At 37.9% G+C, this 17,127-nt stretch overlaps 1 protein-coding gene across 1 annotated transcript in view; it reads left to right on the top strand.

Moving 5' to 3' along the window:
* LOC143102347 (collagen alpha-1(XI) chain-like) overlaps nucleotides 1-17,127 on the top strand; it is a 126,698-nt gene that overhangs the window by 27,932 nt on the left and 81,639 nt on the right. The window contains exons 5-6 of the mRNA XM_076265877.1: nucleotides 11,742-11,867; nucleotides 13,670-13,762. Coding sequence (XP_076121992.1) covers nucleotides 11,742-11,867; nucleotides 13,670-13,762 — 219 coding nt within the window. The remainder of the gene's footprint in view (nucleotides 1-11,741; nucleotides 11,868-13,669; nucleotides 13,763-17,127) is intronic.

Here is a 17,127-nt window from a genome sequence, read left to right as displayed (position 1 = left end):
CACGCCCGGACTCATGTCCCCCAGCCCCAGCTATCGTCATCTGTATAGTAACGCCGATAAACATAACCCAAGTTTGCGGCTTAACAGTTAAATAACCAATAAAAATGTACACAATTCACTGTGACGTCTTCATCTTTAATAAAACAACACAAATGAACATGGCGGATAGCAAGAAAAAGTGCCGACAGTACAATGCAAATTACATCCATTTTTACAATTTTTTTTTTTACCCAACCAGTCTCCTATTGCTTCTAACAGTGGGCTAAATCTGCTTAATAATAAAATAGGCTCATAGGGACATTTTCTTATAATTCCAGAAGAAACCAAAACAGCACAGAAATGGGCTCGTTTTTTTATTTAAGCAATATAGCATGAGTGTGAGTGGCCTATAGCCTACCCAGGGGTGTAGTTTTTTTTATTTTTTTTATTGTGTGTGTGTGTGTGTGTGTGTGTGTGGGGGGGGGGGGGGGGGGGGCGCCAGAGGATCAAAGTAAGGTCAGGGGGGCGTTTGCTCAAAAAAGGTTGAGAACCACTGGCCTAAGGCATGGTCTAAAACTCTTTTTAACTGAGTTGATGGTGGTGGATCCTAAGCCACTGCTCAGGAAGGTTGGAGATCTTCTCCTGGACGTGGATGGCTGTTCCATTGCCCCATCCCCTGAAGTCTGCAAACTGGGCGTCATCCTGAACCCTACCCTGTCTTTCCAATCCCAAACTAAAAACATCACAAAATCTGCATTCTATCACTTGATAATCTCAAGACTACGATCCTCACTATCCGACTCAGTAACCGAAACCCTCATCCACTGCTTCATCTCCACCCGTCTGGACTACTGCAATGCCATACTCACAGGTCTCCCCTCCAAGGCCCTGGACAGGCTGCAATATGTACAGACCATAGCTGCCAGGGTCTTAACCGTTAGAACCTGATTGACGCAAAGTGCGTCAAAAAACACACCCTTTCTTCTCTGGTACATTGCTTCGGAACTGTTCATCGCAGCGAGATAACACCTTTATTGCGTGACAGAGCAGAAGTGGGGCTTTCCAATGAGACTACGCACTTGTCTGTACGATCAAGTACGAAAATAAATTTAAAAAATCATGAAATTAAATAAAATTGAATCATATTTACAGTCTCTCTGCGTTCACCTGCGCACCCATTACTCTCGTCTGAATTACTTGCGAACCCGTGATCGCATAGATATGGCACGGGGCTATCCATTGGTACCAAGTATATCGATCCTTCTGGGTTATAAAGACAGACGAAGTGACTGCAAAATAATAACTTCATATAGCTCGACTTCCAAGTCAGGTCAGATCAGTTCGTGTCACAGATATGGAGCGCAGAAAGGTCATCGGGCTAAACAGATGACGACATCGCTGCAACGCCGAAGTCCGGAATCAGTCAATTAACATTGATCGTAGTGTTATCCAATTGCATCAAAGTCGGGAATCAGTCAGTAAACATTGGTCATAGTGTTCTCCAATTGCGTGCAGGGATATTTTCAAATGCATGCATGCCTCTAGAGTTTGGCCATTTTCATTACTCTTAGCCAGATACTTAATCTTTAGGATTTGGGTCTGGATTTCCAGGCTAGCTAAACAGTAACCATAGCAGAATCAATTCAGACACCTGCATGTATGATGTAATATTATGGCCTAACAATGTTAAATGATAATGGGTAAAACTTTATTTGGGTCGGTATATAAGCCCAGTAGAGTTGATGTGGCCTATTCAAAAGTTAAAAAGCTTTTGTTAAATTGGCTGCCTATTACCAGGTGGCCTGGGTCGCTTTCAGCATAGGCCCTAGGCTAGGCTACGATATATGGCTTTCGGCCTCATACCTACGGCCAAATTATAGCCGCAGGGATATCGTTTACCAACCCTGCTCCCATTGGTGTCATATTGCTTAAATATGCCAACAAGAACGAGACGTGTCCTGGGGAGTTTCTGTTTGTATACTTGAAATATGGATATCAGGTGCGTAAAAGACGTTTGAATATTTTGTGTAGCCTAGCCTACTGTTGGAAACGATAGGCTATGACCAAAATGGAGGATCTTCGACAGGAAGTTCCTAACCTAGTGGGTGGGAATTTTCAGATGGGGGTGGGTAGTCAGCGCCCTATATGGCTCTGGGGATAGTAACATTAACATTTCCCTTATTGTGACATCTCAATAAGAGAGATTTTTGACTAGCTCATAGAAGCGCACAGTTTCTGACATCAACCTCTCTCAACTAACCAACACAAAAACTCAACACACACTCTTGTTTCGCACCTTGAGTGTTTGCAGAAGCATCGGAGACCCAAATGGAAGTACAAAAGGACAGAAAAAGTGAGTTAATATGGCCCCTTTAAAGTAATGGTGTTTCATTTGCCGTGGGTCTCTTATCTTTTTGCTGTCCACGATGGCGCCGTCATGTGACCAAAGTCACGTGGCTGCAAAAGGTCAATGAATTTAAAGCGCAACCATTTAGACATCCAATGCATGATTGAACAAACTGATTTCAAGGAACAGTGGTGATAGAAATGTTATTGTAACCAGTCAAATAAGATTGAATAACATTTAAATAAGCTACTTTGCAAATAATAATAATATCTAAATCAAAAGTTATATTCATGCTTATATGGACAACTGTGAAGCTATAGGCCTATAAGACATGTGTTACAATATAACATGTTAGTAATATTATGACTACTACTGAACCTTCAAAATGTAAACTTTCTCATTATTATTTGGTCCTTGAAGTCTGCATGTTACAGACCACTGTAATGAAAAGGTACAGGTGTGCTTTTCGACAACTTTTTTTTATTTTTTTAATGAAAATTGATCAACAAAGAATATTATATGCCTTTGTTATTTGTTCATAAACCATTTTAAATTTCAAATATCCTAGGAAATATTACTATACAGTATGCACACATCATAGATTGCAACTGAATGCAATTTTAATAAAAAGTAAAACTAATTTTATTAACCAACCAATGTTGAAGATGACTTAAAATGTGAAAGATCTCAGGATTATTAAAGTGCCAGAATCCGGCCTCTACTCTATATAGTTTATACATATATTCAAATGTAATTTGTTTTTTATACTTTACATTTTAATGTCATCATTTGTTTTGTGTTCTGCTCATGGCTTTAAATAATCTCTAAGTAACCTGCCAGACAGGCATTCCACCTAAGCCCACTGTACAGCATAAAAGAAAAAGAAGAAGAAGAAGGAGGAGGAGGAGGGGGAAACAGATTTATGACACTAAGTTTCCACTCAGGCTCCCAGTGCAGCTATGCTTATATTATTCCAGTAGTCTTAGACTTGCCAGGCATGCCCTAAAAGTGACTCTGTCAGATATACAGAAGCATTTTAGGGATTTATTGAAGAGAGAACAAATGAGCCCTATGTGCAGACAGTTTTGGCATTTGATTATTATATTATTTCCTGTTGTTTATACTGTTATTTATGAATAAGCATTCACACACACACACACACACACACACACACGCACACACACAAATATGTGATAAAAATTCCATTCAGTAAAGGGTACTGTAATCCTATTTGCAAAGCCTGTTAATGGTTTTATCAGAGGAATGTCATGGTCCCAGCATATGCATTTTGCTGACTAGTTGGCATTTTTAATGGCAGCAGTCAGTTCCTGGTAAGAAACTCCCTGGAATAAGATCATGCACAGAATTGTCGGCTTTAGGTAGGAGTGGGAGCAGGGCTCTTATTTCCTCCTCCAGCTTTTAATGGAAAACAGACGGAGCATAAGACATTTCACATGAGCTGTGGATATGGTTATTTTTCTTGCCATTCCTCATCAGTTAGACCACCACAGTGCAACAAAAATCTGAATGACTTTCCCGAATGAGCACAAAGTACCAGAATTGCCCTCAAGAAGAGAGTACATAAACAGCTTCTTATTTAATGCCTACAAACTGATTTTATTAATTTGATTTTCCCTTTGTTGCACTTTGTTACACTGTGAGTTTATTACAGTACCAGATGGTAGTTGGTATGTTTTAATAGTCTGCGATATATAGCTTTTTTCTTCTTCCCCCAAAATGAAAATATTACATTTATGTATTTAACATTATATTCATTCTATTCCAATTCCAAAAAAGCCCTGTGTAAAATGTAAATAAAAACAGAATGCTATGATTTACAAATCATGTTAACCCTATATTTAATTGAGAATAGTTCAAAAACAACATATCTGTTTTTTTGGAAAATATATAGCTCTGGAAAAAAATAAGAGACCACTGTAATGATCAGTTTCTCTGATCAATAGAAATTATCAGTTTCTCTGATGTAACTACTGTATTTATAGGTATGTGTTTGAGTAAACAGTTTTGTTTCATTCTATCAACTACTGACAACATTTCTCCCAAATTCCAAATAATTGTCCTTGACAATGACCAAATGATCAAAATAACAAAAATAACAAAAAAGATGATTTGATTGTCAATCACAGCTTTCATGCGTCTTGGCATGCTCTCTACCAGTCTTTCACATTGGTGTTGGGTGACTTCATGGCATTCCTGGCGCAGAAATTCATGCGTCCTTCGCAAAGACGAATATGCCTGATTCTAGCCTTGCTGAAGCACCCCCAGATCATCACCGATCCGCCACCAAATTTCACAGTGGGTGCAAGGCACTGGCTTGTAGGCCTCTCCAGGTCTCCATATAACGATTAGACAATCAGGTGCTGGGCAAAGCTGAAAACTGGACTCATCAGAGAAGATGACGTTACTCCAGGCCTCTATGGTCCAATCCTTATGGTCTTTTGCAAACCTCAGCCTGGCTCTTCTTTGGTTCTCATTGATGAATGTTTTTTTTCTAGCTTTACACGACACGAGCCCTACCTATTATAGGAGCCTGTTTTGAACCGTTCTCACCGTGCACTTCCCCCAGCTGCCATTTGCCATTCTTTTTTTTTTTAGGTCATCTGATGTCATCCTGCTGAGTGACATTTGAATGTGTTGACAGTCATCCCGGCCTGTAGCTTTGTTGTCCCCAATGTCTACTGCTTGACCTTTGACCTTGTTCTTATGAACCGCCGTCTTACAAATGTTTTTATGAACCGCCGTCTTACAAATGTTAAGGATGGAAGAAACCGCTCACTGTATCCCTTTGCCAGTGAAGCCAGAATTGAACCCTTCTTTTACTCACTCAAAAGTTTTCTTTTCAACCCTTTTGGCATGGTCAATAGTTATTTTTTGATTCCAATTACTTTTGAGGTACTACTAGCACTGTTTTTGCCATCCGGCTGGTCCTATTGCAAGAGGATAGTGATGACCTCAGCAGTGTTTTTTTATACTTTTCCTCATGAAATAAGATTTGGTTCAGGTAATCACCTAATATGTACCTCATTAAGTAGTATGAGGTGTGCTTGTGTTGGAATTCAGCAGACACTGGAATGGAATGGCTGTCATACATGTAGAGATGCTGATTTCGGAAAAAAAATGTAGTGGTCTCTTAATTCTTTCTAGAGCTCTATGTTGATTTTGTACCATAGGCACAAATGCACCTTCATACCATCATGCTGGATTTTGAACTGTGCTGGCTTTTGAACTGTGCAGTAGATGGTGGCTTTTGAACTGTGCACTAATAACAATTTGGAAATGTTCCCTCTCCTCTTTAGCCTGGAGGATGTAGAGTCCATGATTTCTAAAAAGAATTAAAGTGTAACTCTGGAGTAAAAACAATCTAGGGTCTATTTACGGTAGTTAACAACTTCATACTTTTGACAAAAAGTTAGCAAAATTATGTTAATTGGTTTAGTTTTTAGCAAGAACGTTTATTTGCTTTAGCACTGAATGGGCTTACAGTGATGCTAACTGGGCAAGGTGCCACGTCGCTATTTTATACCACTAACAATGCTCAAAATATAATTACACTTTCTACAGAGAGTTTCTACAGACAAAAACTTGTAAACTTCGAAAGTACAGAGAGGTATTAAGACCTGTATCTGTAGGAAGAACTTTCCATGGCTTTATGGTCTGGTATCGTCAAATCAACGGGCACGTTTGATTGTTTGAATCCGCGCTGCGCAGATCTGGCTAAACGTAAGGCATGTTTGTATTGAAAGATTCAGCAAAGAATCTGCGCATCCCTGCCAGATCGAGCGCGCCTGCTGATTCGATACTGAAACAGGAAGCCATGGGGCTCTATCTTCCGTGCCGGCGCAATTGACTTTGTATACTCGCGCGTTTGTCTTTCCTATTTTGCAGTCAGCGCATATTGGAATTTTCCCTCCACAGGTACATGCCTGTAAATTAGGGAATTCGATTGCGCCCACGGGGGCGGTTCAGCGAAAAGACGGGGCGTGTTCCGGCGCAAACTTTCACTGTTGATATTTTGCAGTTTCAGAAAACAATTCCGCCACAGACCAGGAACTCCCTGGTCTAAAGTCTGTGGCGAAAATGCAGATGCTATTTTAAGGGCGCGTGCATGACCACAGGCCTGCATGAATGAATGCGTTGCACACCAATCTACAGACACCTCCGTGCACAGACGGAAACATTCAAAGCCTTGATAATATTTGTCCATTTCCCGGTTTTGTTCGTGCATTGGTGACCTAAATATTTAGTAGCCTATATAGTACAACATCTACATGCAATATCTTTACAACAACGCCTAATTACGACCTATTAATCTGGACAACTTTATAGGCTACAGCCCTATAAAGGCTAAAGTTACTTTTAGTTTTGTTCCAATTTACCGTTGTGTAAGGTTTTAAGCACCATAATTTTGCCTACCTTGTTGTAGCCCATCTGAAATAACTCCAAGCTTTGCTATGTTCCCTCCATCCTTTCGTTATTTTCAAAAAACGTTTTATATCCATGATGGCCTTGAAGTCTTGAGTTAGTGAATTAGCTTAAATCAGCTTTTCGTGTGCTGTTAACCAGCAACAGATAGTACAAGAAAGCAGCAAGTATGGTTACAATTTCTGTACAATTTCTGTAGTTGCTGCATCCATTCATTGTTATTCTCTCTCCTGCTCAAATAAATATTGTGCGTGAATTAAGTTGATGATAACGTGTTTACAAACTCTGCTTTACAGAAAATATTGTAAATAGTCTACTGTCACACAGTTAATGGGATACTGTGCAGAGTTGAAAGTTAGGTCAACTTAAACAAAGCCCTTGCTTGGCCGCCTGTGCTGCGCAACGCACACTTAGCTCCTCTCATCTATACAATGTAGTTCCCATTTCTGTAAACCATACATAATTTCAAAGAAAAATATTACCACTCGAGGGAAATCAGTGTGGTGTCCATGTGAAAAAATAGGCATAAATCTAGCGTACACATTGCGTTGATGACATAAATTAGGAAATGTTAGAGGACTTCAGGAGACGTGATGTTGAACTGCATGCCGATGCCATTTAACCCAAATGCCCCAGCGGCAGCACGGGAGAGAAGAGATTAACTGACAGAAGATATGCATTGTCTATAGAGAGGTAATGTTAGATTACATTGTACATTGCAAATATATCACCATGCATTCATAACCTCGTGATTCAGTGAGAATGATCCCAAAACATCGGAAAGTATGTCTTTGTGACAATTCTGTATTACATTTTGTCAAGATGAAAAATCAATAGCTAACTGTTCCCAACTGAACAGTGATTATAGCGCTGTGAACGCTCCTGGCTGCGCCTGGCAAATACGCCACCATAATAGCAATCAGCTATGGAACAAGTGCCTGTTGTTAAAGGGAATGTGAGATGACGCTCTGATTGGTTTATTGCACGTTACGCCCAAACCACACCCATAATTAATGTAGCTACTTCAGACAACCCCATTTTAGATTTGCGTCGGGCGCAACAGTCAAATATCCCGCCGGTAAAATAGCATCAGCGCCCGAGATCCGCCCACAAAGTGAATTGCGTTTTGCGCAAAGACACTTCCGTTTTAGACCATTAAAATAGGGCCCATGGAATTTTCTATGTTCTTTTCGTTTTCGAAAGTTGAGGGTGACACATCCCCTCTGTCCACCATTTCTGACTACAATTGAGTATGACGACGTTAGGCTAGACAAAATAACAATATTCCTTGTAATTTCACTCATAATATTTTCTTATGTTTTTGCTTTATTTGCCCACACAGGTTTTCACAGATAGATGAATGTCTCGGCACCTTTACTTCTGAGAAACTCACTTATATGAGTTGCTCTGTTTACCAATCATGGTGACAGTTAAACCAATTAGTTGTGAAATGTTCCTCCTTCCATTGTCTTTATCATTACACTTGCAAAATAAAGCCTTAGGTAGGACAGTTGATTTTGCACCTGAAGTTGTACTTAACTTATAAGGTGAATTTTCATGTTCATGTTATGTTCATGTTATGTCATGTCATTTATGTCAACACTATCGGCCAAATGTAGCAATCTTTGTAAACTACTACAAACCTGTAGTGGCAAAAAAAAATTTTTTCCGTCAGGCTTTTCATTGTACACACAGTGTATCATCCTCATCATAATTCAGAATGTGTGTCAAATAAGGTCATGTGAACATGAACATGCTTTAATGTAAACTAAATGTGGGGTAACTTGAGAAATATTGTTTATGGTTCATTACTTTCCAAGATACAGGTGATGGCTCGACATAGCTGTCTTAATAAGTAAGTAGTGGTGGCTCAAATCAGCTCTCCCCTAATAGCAGAGGTGGCACAAAGTCACTGGCAAGCCACTAGTAAATCTCAAGTCTTGCTGAAGTCTTAGTCAAGTCGCAAGTCAAGACAGAGTTGTCCCAAGCAAGTCCAAGTCAAGTCTTACCAAGGCCAAGTCGAGTCCAAGTCCTTATTTTGAGTCCTAAACAAGTCACTGTTGTATTACTGTATGCAACCGCATTGTCATCAATCATGCGTTCTATATATTATTCTTATGAATGTATCATACTTTATATTATATTTATAACATTTATATTTATATTATAAAAGTTTTAAAACACTTATAATCAGGTATATTAATATTCCTGAGGAAAGTAAGAGTAAATACTGGTTTTGAATTTTTGATTGTTATGAGTTTACTAACTGGTCCAGACCAGACTGTCCAGACAGTCATGCTAATGAAGCAACTTTAATTGAGTGATGGGTGAGATACATATGTGAGGTGTGTGTGAGTTAGGGAGTAAAGTGTGTGGATGAATATTTGGATGTGTGAGTGACTTGCTTTTACAGTGTGTCATAATGTTTCCATTTATCATATTAAGAATTTATATTTCAATAAAAAAACATGTTGGCAAGTTAGGCAACGGCAAACTAGAATGGCAATGTCAAACTAGAATGCAGTAGGCCTACACACAACAAAAATGAGCAGAGATAGGAGTAACAGGGGAACTGTGTTTTTATTTTATTTTAACAGTAATCCTTCCTGCTGTAAACTTATAGGCCTTAATAAGACATTGTCTAAAAATTGAATGCATAGTGTGTGGGCGTAACCTGGTTATATGAGTGCATAAATAATGTCAAAAATGGTTGTTCCACCGCGCTTCTGAATTCACGTCTGGTGCTTCACAGGAGAGGACCAATTATGTGGAGAGGGAGAAGGTACACCAAAGCACAAATAGATGGCTTTTAGTTGTATTTTATTGGGTTATACTTTACTTTAAGGTATCTACATAAGAGTGACATGACACTGTCATGAACGTGTCATAAACATTATAAACAAGTCATAAACGTTTATGACAACGCTTCTGTCACTCACTTCTGTCAAGTGTCATTCGGTTTTTGTCATGACAAGTTAGAGTTAGGGTTAGGGTTAGTGTTAAGGTTATGACAGTGTCATGTCACTCTTATGTAGAAACCTAATAAAAGTGTTACCTTTTATTGTAGTGCATAGCAATAGACTAAATGTTTCGACACTTCTGTGTCTTTGTCAGAGTCCATGGGAGACAAAAGCAGTAGTGCCCTATAAAATTAAATGGCACTTTGAGACTTTGTGTAAAAGTACGCATTGTTTTCCTGCTTTTTTAAAAACAATAATTCAGTTTCATGTATAGAAAGAGATTGGCGTAATTTCAGGGCATATGCACCTACAGTTTATTATTTTTTGCCATGTCTCACAATTCAACAAATCAGTGTTTTAGTAAATCTGTCAGTTCACCTACTAAACCAGTTAATTTGTTAGTTGGTATAGAGATGCAATATTCTGAGGTAACTTTGGTAAGTTTCAGGAATGTTTTTTTTGTTTTCTCTAACAGATTATCCAAGTGCTAAATAATTTGTATTAGCACTAGTATTATTCACAGACAATTTCTTTTCACTGAAGAGAACCAAAACCCACATTCACCAAAAGTGGCTCCCAAATTGATGATTTAGGATTCACTCCTCAACAGGTTAATGTCATTAGACCCTTTTACTGGGGCACGTACCCCACTTTTGAACTGCTGCGCCCCAGTAAATAAGCAAATACTTGGATAGTCCACCCACAGAGACTTAACAGATCATCTGTTAAGATTCAGGTTCAGTAGGTGAAATTATTGTTGAACAGTTACTGAACATCACCTTAACCAAATTGAACCCCTAACCTTAACCTTGACCATAATGAAGAAACCGAGTGCCAATAGATACAGTACTGTACATACAGTAGTTGGTAATCTGTGCATTTATAGACAGTCTGTGGGTGGACCATTCAAGTAGAGTTTGACACACTGCCAATGTGAGTGTTTGACACAATTGAGCAGGAAATCTTAGAAGAAATTAAAGATTTTGAAATTAGAGAAATAAAGATAGTCTAGAGAAAGCATTCAGGGTGTGTGGAAGTGTAAATAAAAAGTGTGGTGGGATTTAAAAGATACCAGATGTCTATTAGGCTCATAGAGACTGTACTGTGCGCACTAATGGATTTGCCAGTTACCAGTAGAGGTTATGATGCTATTGTCCAAAATCTGTTTTGATGATGTCCCCGCCCAAAGATTCTTACTCAAGTCTGTGTTTTATGCCAGCAAAGGAGGCAGGGTCATCCCAGTTGGGCACATAGATGTGTATAGCCTATTTCTACCCGATGCCCCTGTATCTCTGCTAAAAGGAGGATGACCCAACTATTTCTATGTACACTTAAATGGCCAGTAAAAAGAATCATCATGCCGCTACTTTTAGATGTAGCTAATGCGGCCAAGCCAATTCATGTAAAGTGTATTTGCTACGTTCTTCTGATAGATGACTCTTGAATGTAGACAATATCAGGTTTTTTTTAAGTTGTTATTTTGTTTTGCTTTTTTTTTACCTTACACATTCCATCTGAGGAACATCTTTCTCATTTGACATGTATCACAGGGATACGAGACCTATATGTTAAGTAAGAAGCAAATACAGTGTTTCCCACATAACTTAATTCTTTTTGTGGTGGTAGGTTTGCAGAATTAACTTGAATGCAACAGTTTTTAACAAATTAGCACAGCATGGTTATGATGCTAACCAGATTTAAGCACAATTTAGTACAACCTGGAAAAATCATTGTGTGGTGGTCAGTGTTGATATTGTGGTGGGTCGCCACAAATAAGTCAATGTATGGGAAACACTGAAATATAAAAGGAAATATACCATTTACTAACTAAATATTCTGTAAAAGTTAGTATAGGTCTGATTCAGATCATTATTGGACAATATATTTAAACCTAAATGACAAATCAGTACAGATATTCATCATGGCTGTTGTTCACCAGGTTCCTTTTTCCTTTCTTTTTTTTGTCATGTGACTGTTGTGATTAAGACATAATATACATTTCTCACCTTTAGGGTGACATTCAACAACTACTGGTTGTGACTGACCCCAAAGCAGCATATGACTACTGTGAACACTTTAGTCCAGACTGCAATACTCCCCACTGGAACATACCACAAGCACAGGAACCTGAAGAGGAGGTGAGTATAGAACATAAAAGAACATTATTTATTTGGAATTTGGATTTACTTGAAACTTTTGAGAATATACAGTACTTGTTCAAAAGTTGTGTTTAAGTTATACACTGCTTCTTTATGTAAATTCTTGCCTAACCCTAACTATTTGTAAGTTTCCTTTTTTACTTTTCTATCACGTTCATTCAAGAGATCTGTAACTCAAGCACATCTCTGCAATTCCAATTCAGGGTTGCATGTGTCCCTTTTGGAATTTCAACCTTTCCAGCAAGCCTTGCATTTTTCCAGAAGTATTTCACCAAATAGCTGATGAGCTCACCCTGGAAATGTTTTTCTTCTTCTCCGTCTCACTAAGTTGGGGCCCATTCTGGAAGAGTTCTTTTCACTAATGATTTTTCCAGATTTTGTCTCAAGTTGATCACTAAAACACCTGAATGGATCTTTAATGTTTCTAACAATGAAGAGTTTAAACTGTAAAGTGTTAACTGTAAGTGTAAAGAGTCTATTGTTTGTTTCTATATGTTGGTACTGATATCGGGACATTATTAAGCACTACTGTGTTACACAGAACTGATGTACTTAAGCAGATGTATCCTCCCGATCTGGCTTCTCGGATTGCAGCAACCATTTTGTGTCTGTGGTACATTGTAGCATTCTGCAGCTTATGAATTCTTGTGTTACTAATGTGGATAGAAGTCAAAACATACAAAGCAAATGTGAGGTGACCGCAGTAATTCACAACTATATTCTGCCTGTTATAGATTTTATTGTATTGTACTATGCAGGTGTACATACTGGGACAAATCCATTGTAAATGTAATAGGGCAAATCCATTTGAATGTTAACTTTCAGCTATTCTTTTTTTTTATTTTTTTTTATAGCCATTCTGAAATTTACATCCCTCTCACCTAATAATTGTCTAGTCATTTTGTGACGGAATTGTGGAGACAAGTAATATTTTGCTAAATATGTCAATAATTATATGAAATTGCTGAAAGTGGTTGCGACTGCCATCAATTAACAATAACGTTATGATGCTACTATCAAATTTTGTTATCTGGAATGTTGTCACACTGCACTGCGTACAGGGCCTACAAAAAATTAGTCAATATTTCTTGATTTGCCATTCAGATCAGAAATGGTTAGTTGTCCATTCCTGAACATCATGCAAGAGAGTTGGTTACACTCTGGTGCAAACAGAGTATAGTAGAATACTATTTACATGGAACCATGGTAATACAGCCACACATAGGCCTTCCCAAAAGGAAGCGAGCAGAGCAAACAAATGTTGCATGCTTGTGTTTTTAAATAAAAAAAAAAGTACTATTTAGGCCTAATTAACTTTTACAATATCTGAACTTATTTTCTTTTCTTATTGTATGTGTAACGGTACCCAACCGGTAAGTACCTGTGCAGTATGTACAATAGATAAACCTCCCTCCGACGCCTTAAGAGAGCTCGACACCCATTCCATTTCTGATAGTGTCTGATATGCTGCTCAGCATTGGTCACCAGTTCAGACTTAAGCTACGTTCACACTTAACTTTTCTGCAGCTATCAGCGATATTAGTGTTTGTATTTTTTGCAGTCTCTAGTGCATTTTGTAAAACTTTGGTCAGTGTTTTTCCAAGAAAAAAGTTGTGAACCTTTTAGGTGAACCCTGTTAGGTGAATTGTGCTGTATAAACAACATTTTTATTTAACTCTGTATCCAAAAAATCTTATCACACATGGTTTAACATTAGATTGTATGCACCGCCCTTCCCTGTGATAGTCCACTAACTGTCTAATGTAACTCTTTATCCATAGTATACCACAGACTACACAGAATACTATGACTATGGGGAATCTGACCTAACCGAAATTCAACATCCAACAGCAGAGTCCAGCACAGATGCAAAGGTAAATTAATAAAAAAACAGTAAGGAACTTAGAAGGGGCACAAAGACACTACATCATTTCAGCATGTGAACTGTATTCAGAGTTCTAGCACCAGACAATGTGATGATACCATCACACATGAACTAATGCTATTTTAATTACTAGATAGCTTTTTTACCGTTTGCATGATCTTACACACAAACATGGGTGGGTCAGTGCACAGACAGGAAAGTTCTCAGTAATTCTATTCCTTTAAAGTCAAACTATTTCCATGAAACTTCTTTAAATAATAATAATAATTCTTAAAATAATTGAATTCATTAAATGAAACATCTATCAATTGCCTCTAAATGTTAAGCCATGTTAATTTAATTCATTAAATGAAACCTCATGAGATGAAAGCAATTATGATTAGGCTAGGGCTTTCATCATTAATATGTTAATTGCAATGTGATTAAGGATTAAACATAACACATAATTTTTTTTTAGAGCATTAATCGTGTGCCGCCAAATATTTTTTATTTTACACTGTCACTTGTTCTGTTACCAACGATCCTATTTGGCTGCTACTATTTTGACCCTTTGATGTTTCTTGTCCTCAAACTGCCACAGACATTTCCTAGTAGGCTTTTTTGCCCATAGACAATAATAGAAATGACCAGAGCCACCCCATAGACTTCGATAGGGACAAGTTATGTCAATTTAAAACCCTTTACTGGGTGAAGCCTTATTGTACTGCGCATCCTCAGTGTCAGTTGAGTAATAACACGGACTGAAACACAGTAACTCATCTGGTAGCCGCGCTAAGAACATTGATAACGTGCAGACGGATCCGAGTTGAAGGGCAGCTTTTGGTAGGTGATTTGTTCCTACATAATGCCAACCAAACAAAACATCACTTAATTGTTTGTCTCCCCTCAATGCTTTCCTAAATAGCTTACCCAATGGACTTTCCCTTAGACTGCCTTTAGTTTCTTATCCAGAAAATACGGTTACTTCTCTCATGTGCGACTGAAAGTTGCATGCTCATGACATCATTTTAGCATTGGTTTTCAAAAAAAAAGTTTATCACTGAGCCGTAAAGTGAGATACAAGGTTATGACGCCAGTCACACAATGTTGTATTTATCTGGAAATAGCAATGGTTCATATAAAGGCTTAAAACGCTTCAGATGTAAAGTTATTCGCTGTCAAAGTGACGCCAAAATGAATGGGGGTCAATGGAATGCTAACTCCAGGTGAAGCCTTATTAGCCTCAGAGCTTCCTATAGGAGTACGCCTTCCGAACGTTTGCTTACCCCCTTGGCCTAGTCCTCCTCCTGTAGTCATGGAGATAATAAACACCAAAGTAGTTCTGAACTCCCGGTCAGCTGAATGGTGCTTTACGCGCTGCGGACACCTGAAGGGCCTATCACATTACACACGACATGCGCTATGAAATGCATTATAGTCAATGGCTTGCGTGCGCAAAAACTGGTCTGCATTTTGCCGCTTTGCCGCTCTTGCGCGTGCTGCGGTCAAAGTTCAATCAGGTTGAACTTTGACCGCGGCGCACTGTAAGTCATTGGTATTTTGCGCTTATTTTCAACTGAACTCAAAGATAGCCTAATGAATATAGGCTATATGGAGTATTTTTTGTTTGCTATGCCCTTTATAATGTGTGTACATTTTGTACATGCACTTTTGCTGTAGCATTTAATTCAGTTCATATCTGAAGAATATAATATATTTTGTTGCCTCAGGCCCACTGCATATCTTTTGAAATTTGATTGGAAATAATCAAATACATCTTAAATTTAAGTTCATAAAGTAACTTTGCTATCGTTTAATTTCCCAATCAAGATACACTGGTAAGAATTGCTTTACATTGTTAAAATGGACTTCTGGAAAGTTCAGAAATGCAAAATAATATAATTTTAATAATGTGATAAAATATGTAATTTATTAACTACAGAAATTCAGTGATTAATCATAATTGTAAAAAAATATATATATTGTTTGACAGCCCTAATTATGATCCATCTTGAATAGGTAAGGGATAATGGACGACATGCCGTTTGGTTCACAGAAGTAAAGCACATTCAAGGTGATAAAACGGCCCCAACGCGCCAGCTGAGGTGTGTGTGCATTTCTTTCTGTGAACCTAACACCGTGGAGTCCATTATCCCGCTTATACCACTGTTGCCACTTGCGTTGTGTTAGTTTGCTGTTATAATTTAAACATTTTAATCGCTAAAACTGTCTTGTTCGTAGAACTACTTCTTTCCGCCACATATCCACTAATTTCTCAACTTGCAGGACCAACTGCCGCTACTAGTTTTAAATTGATGGTTGCTATGGCTAAAGGCCAGTCGTTAGTTCCATCTCTCCGTTATAAAGCAGGCTTATCCCAGGATTCTGATGAACCTTTACTTTGAAAAATTGCTATTTTCCTTAGCCTACTGCCATGTTACTAGCTAAAAGTCACCTTCATCATATGCTACAATGTTACTATGTTCTGAACATAAACTAACTATTTTAGAACTATTTTACATCTCTGATGCAACATGACATTTCATTTAAACTTCACACCGAGTTTGGCGATACAAGGGTCATTCTATAATTCAGGGCACATTTCCCGTTGCCATGATAAAGATTTAGTTATTTTCAAAAAAATAAATCTTTATGGAATACATTTTGAACAATTATACAAATAAAACACCCTTTCACCAACGATGCTTTAGATTTATTTTAGACCTAATTTATCCACAAAATATTAACTAAATTACTTCTACACCCCATATTATTGACTGTCTCCGACTACAGAGTCATGCATTCAACTTGTCTAAACATGATGTTATCAAGTCTAACGATCTATTTTTTGGAGATTAATTTACTAACTGTTATAACATCAGTTATATATATAATTTTGGTCCGTCTCAAAGTTCTTGCCAACTCTGTTAACTGAATATGAAGCATGGTGCCTACACAGAGAGATGTCAATTCCTCTGACAGGAAACTTTGGAAAGGCAGTGAGATATGTTAAGCTTCTTCTCTCATTAATTTGAACAAAATGTTGAGGATACACCAACAGTAGATTAATTATTCGTCAACTCTGTATTGCGTTATTGGAGTGAAACTCACTAAATTTTTAACAAAACAATAATATGATTAAAAGCCTCGAAATTCTGGTTTTACACATATCATGCAGTAACTAGTTTGAGGTTAGGATGTGGAGCTAAGCCACAAAATGATGGGAAATGTCAACTCTGTTATCCTCAACTCTGTTAATTCTGTGTTAATTCTGCATAGCATTTAATGAGAGTGTCAACTCTGTTAATTTAAGATTTTGCTCTTAAAATGATGACTAAATATGTTTGTTTTGTTTCAAATGTATATCAGAAGATG

Source organism: Alosa pseudoharengus, unplaced genomic scaffold (genome assembly GCF_046254945.1).
Source record: "Alosa pseudoharengus isolate Yale_2024_CS ecotype anadromous, Long Island Sound unplaced genomic scaffold, YU_APseudo_1.1 YU_APseudo_1.1_scf_4, whole genome shotgun sequence".
Taxonomy (NCBI): domain Eukaryota; kingdom Metazoa; phylum Chordata; class Actinopteri; order Clupeiformes; family Clupeidae; genus Alosa; species Alosa pseudoharengus.
Note: the sequence above shows the minus strand (reverse complement) of the source record. Positions and strands in the feature narration are given on the sequence as shown.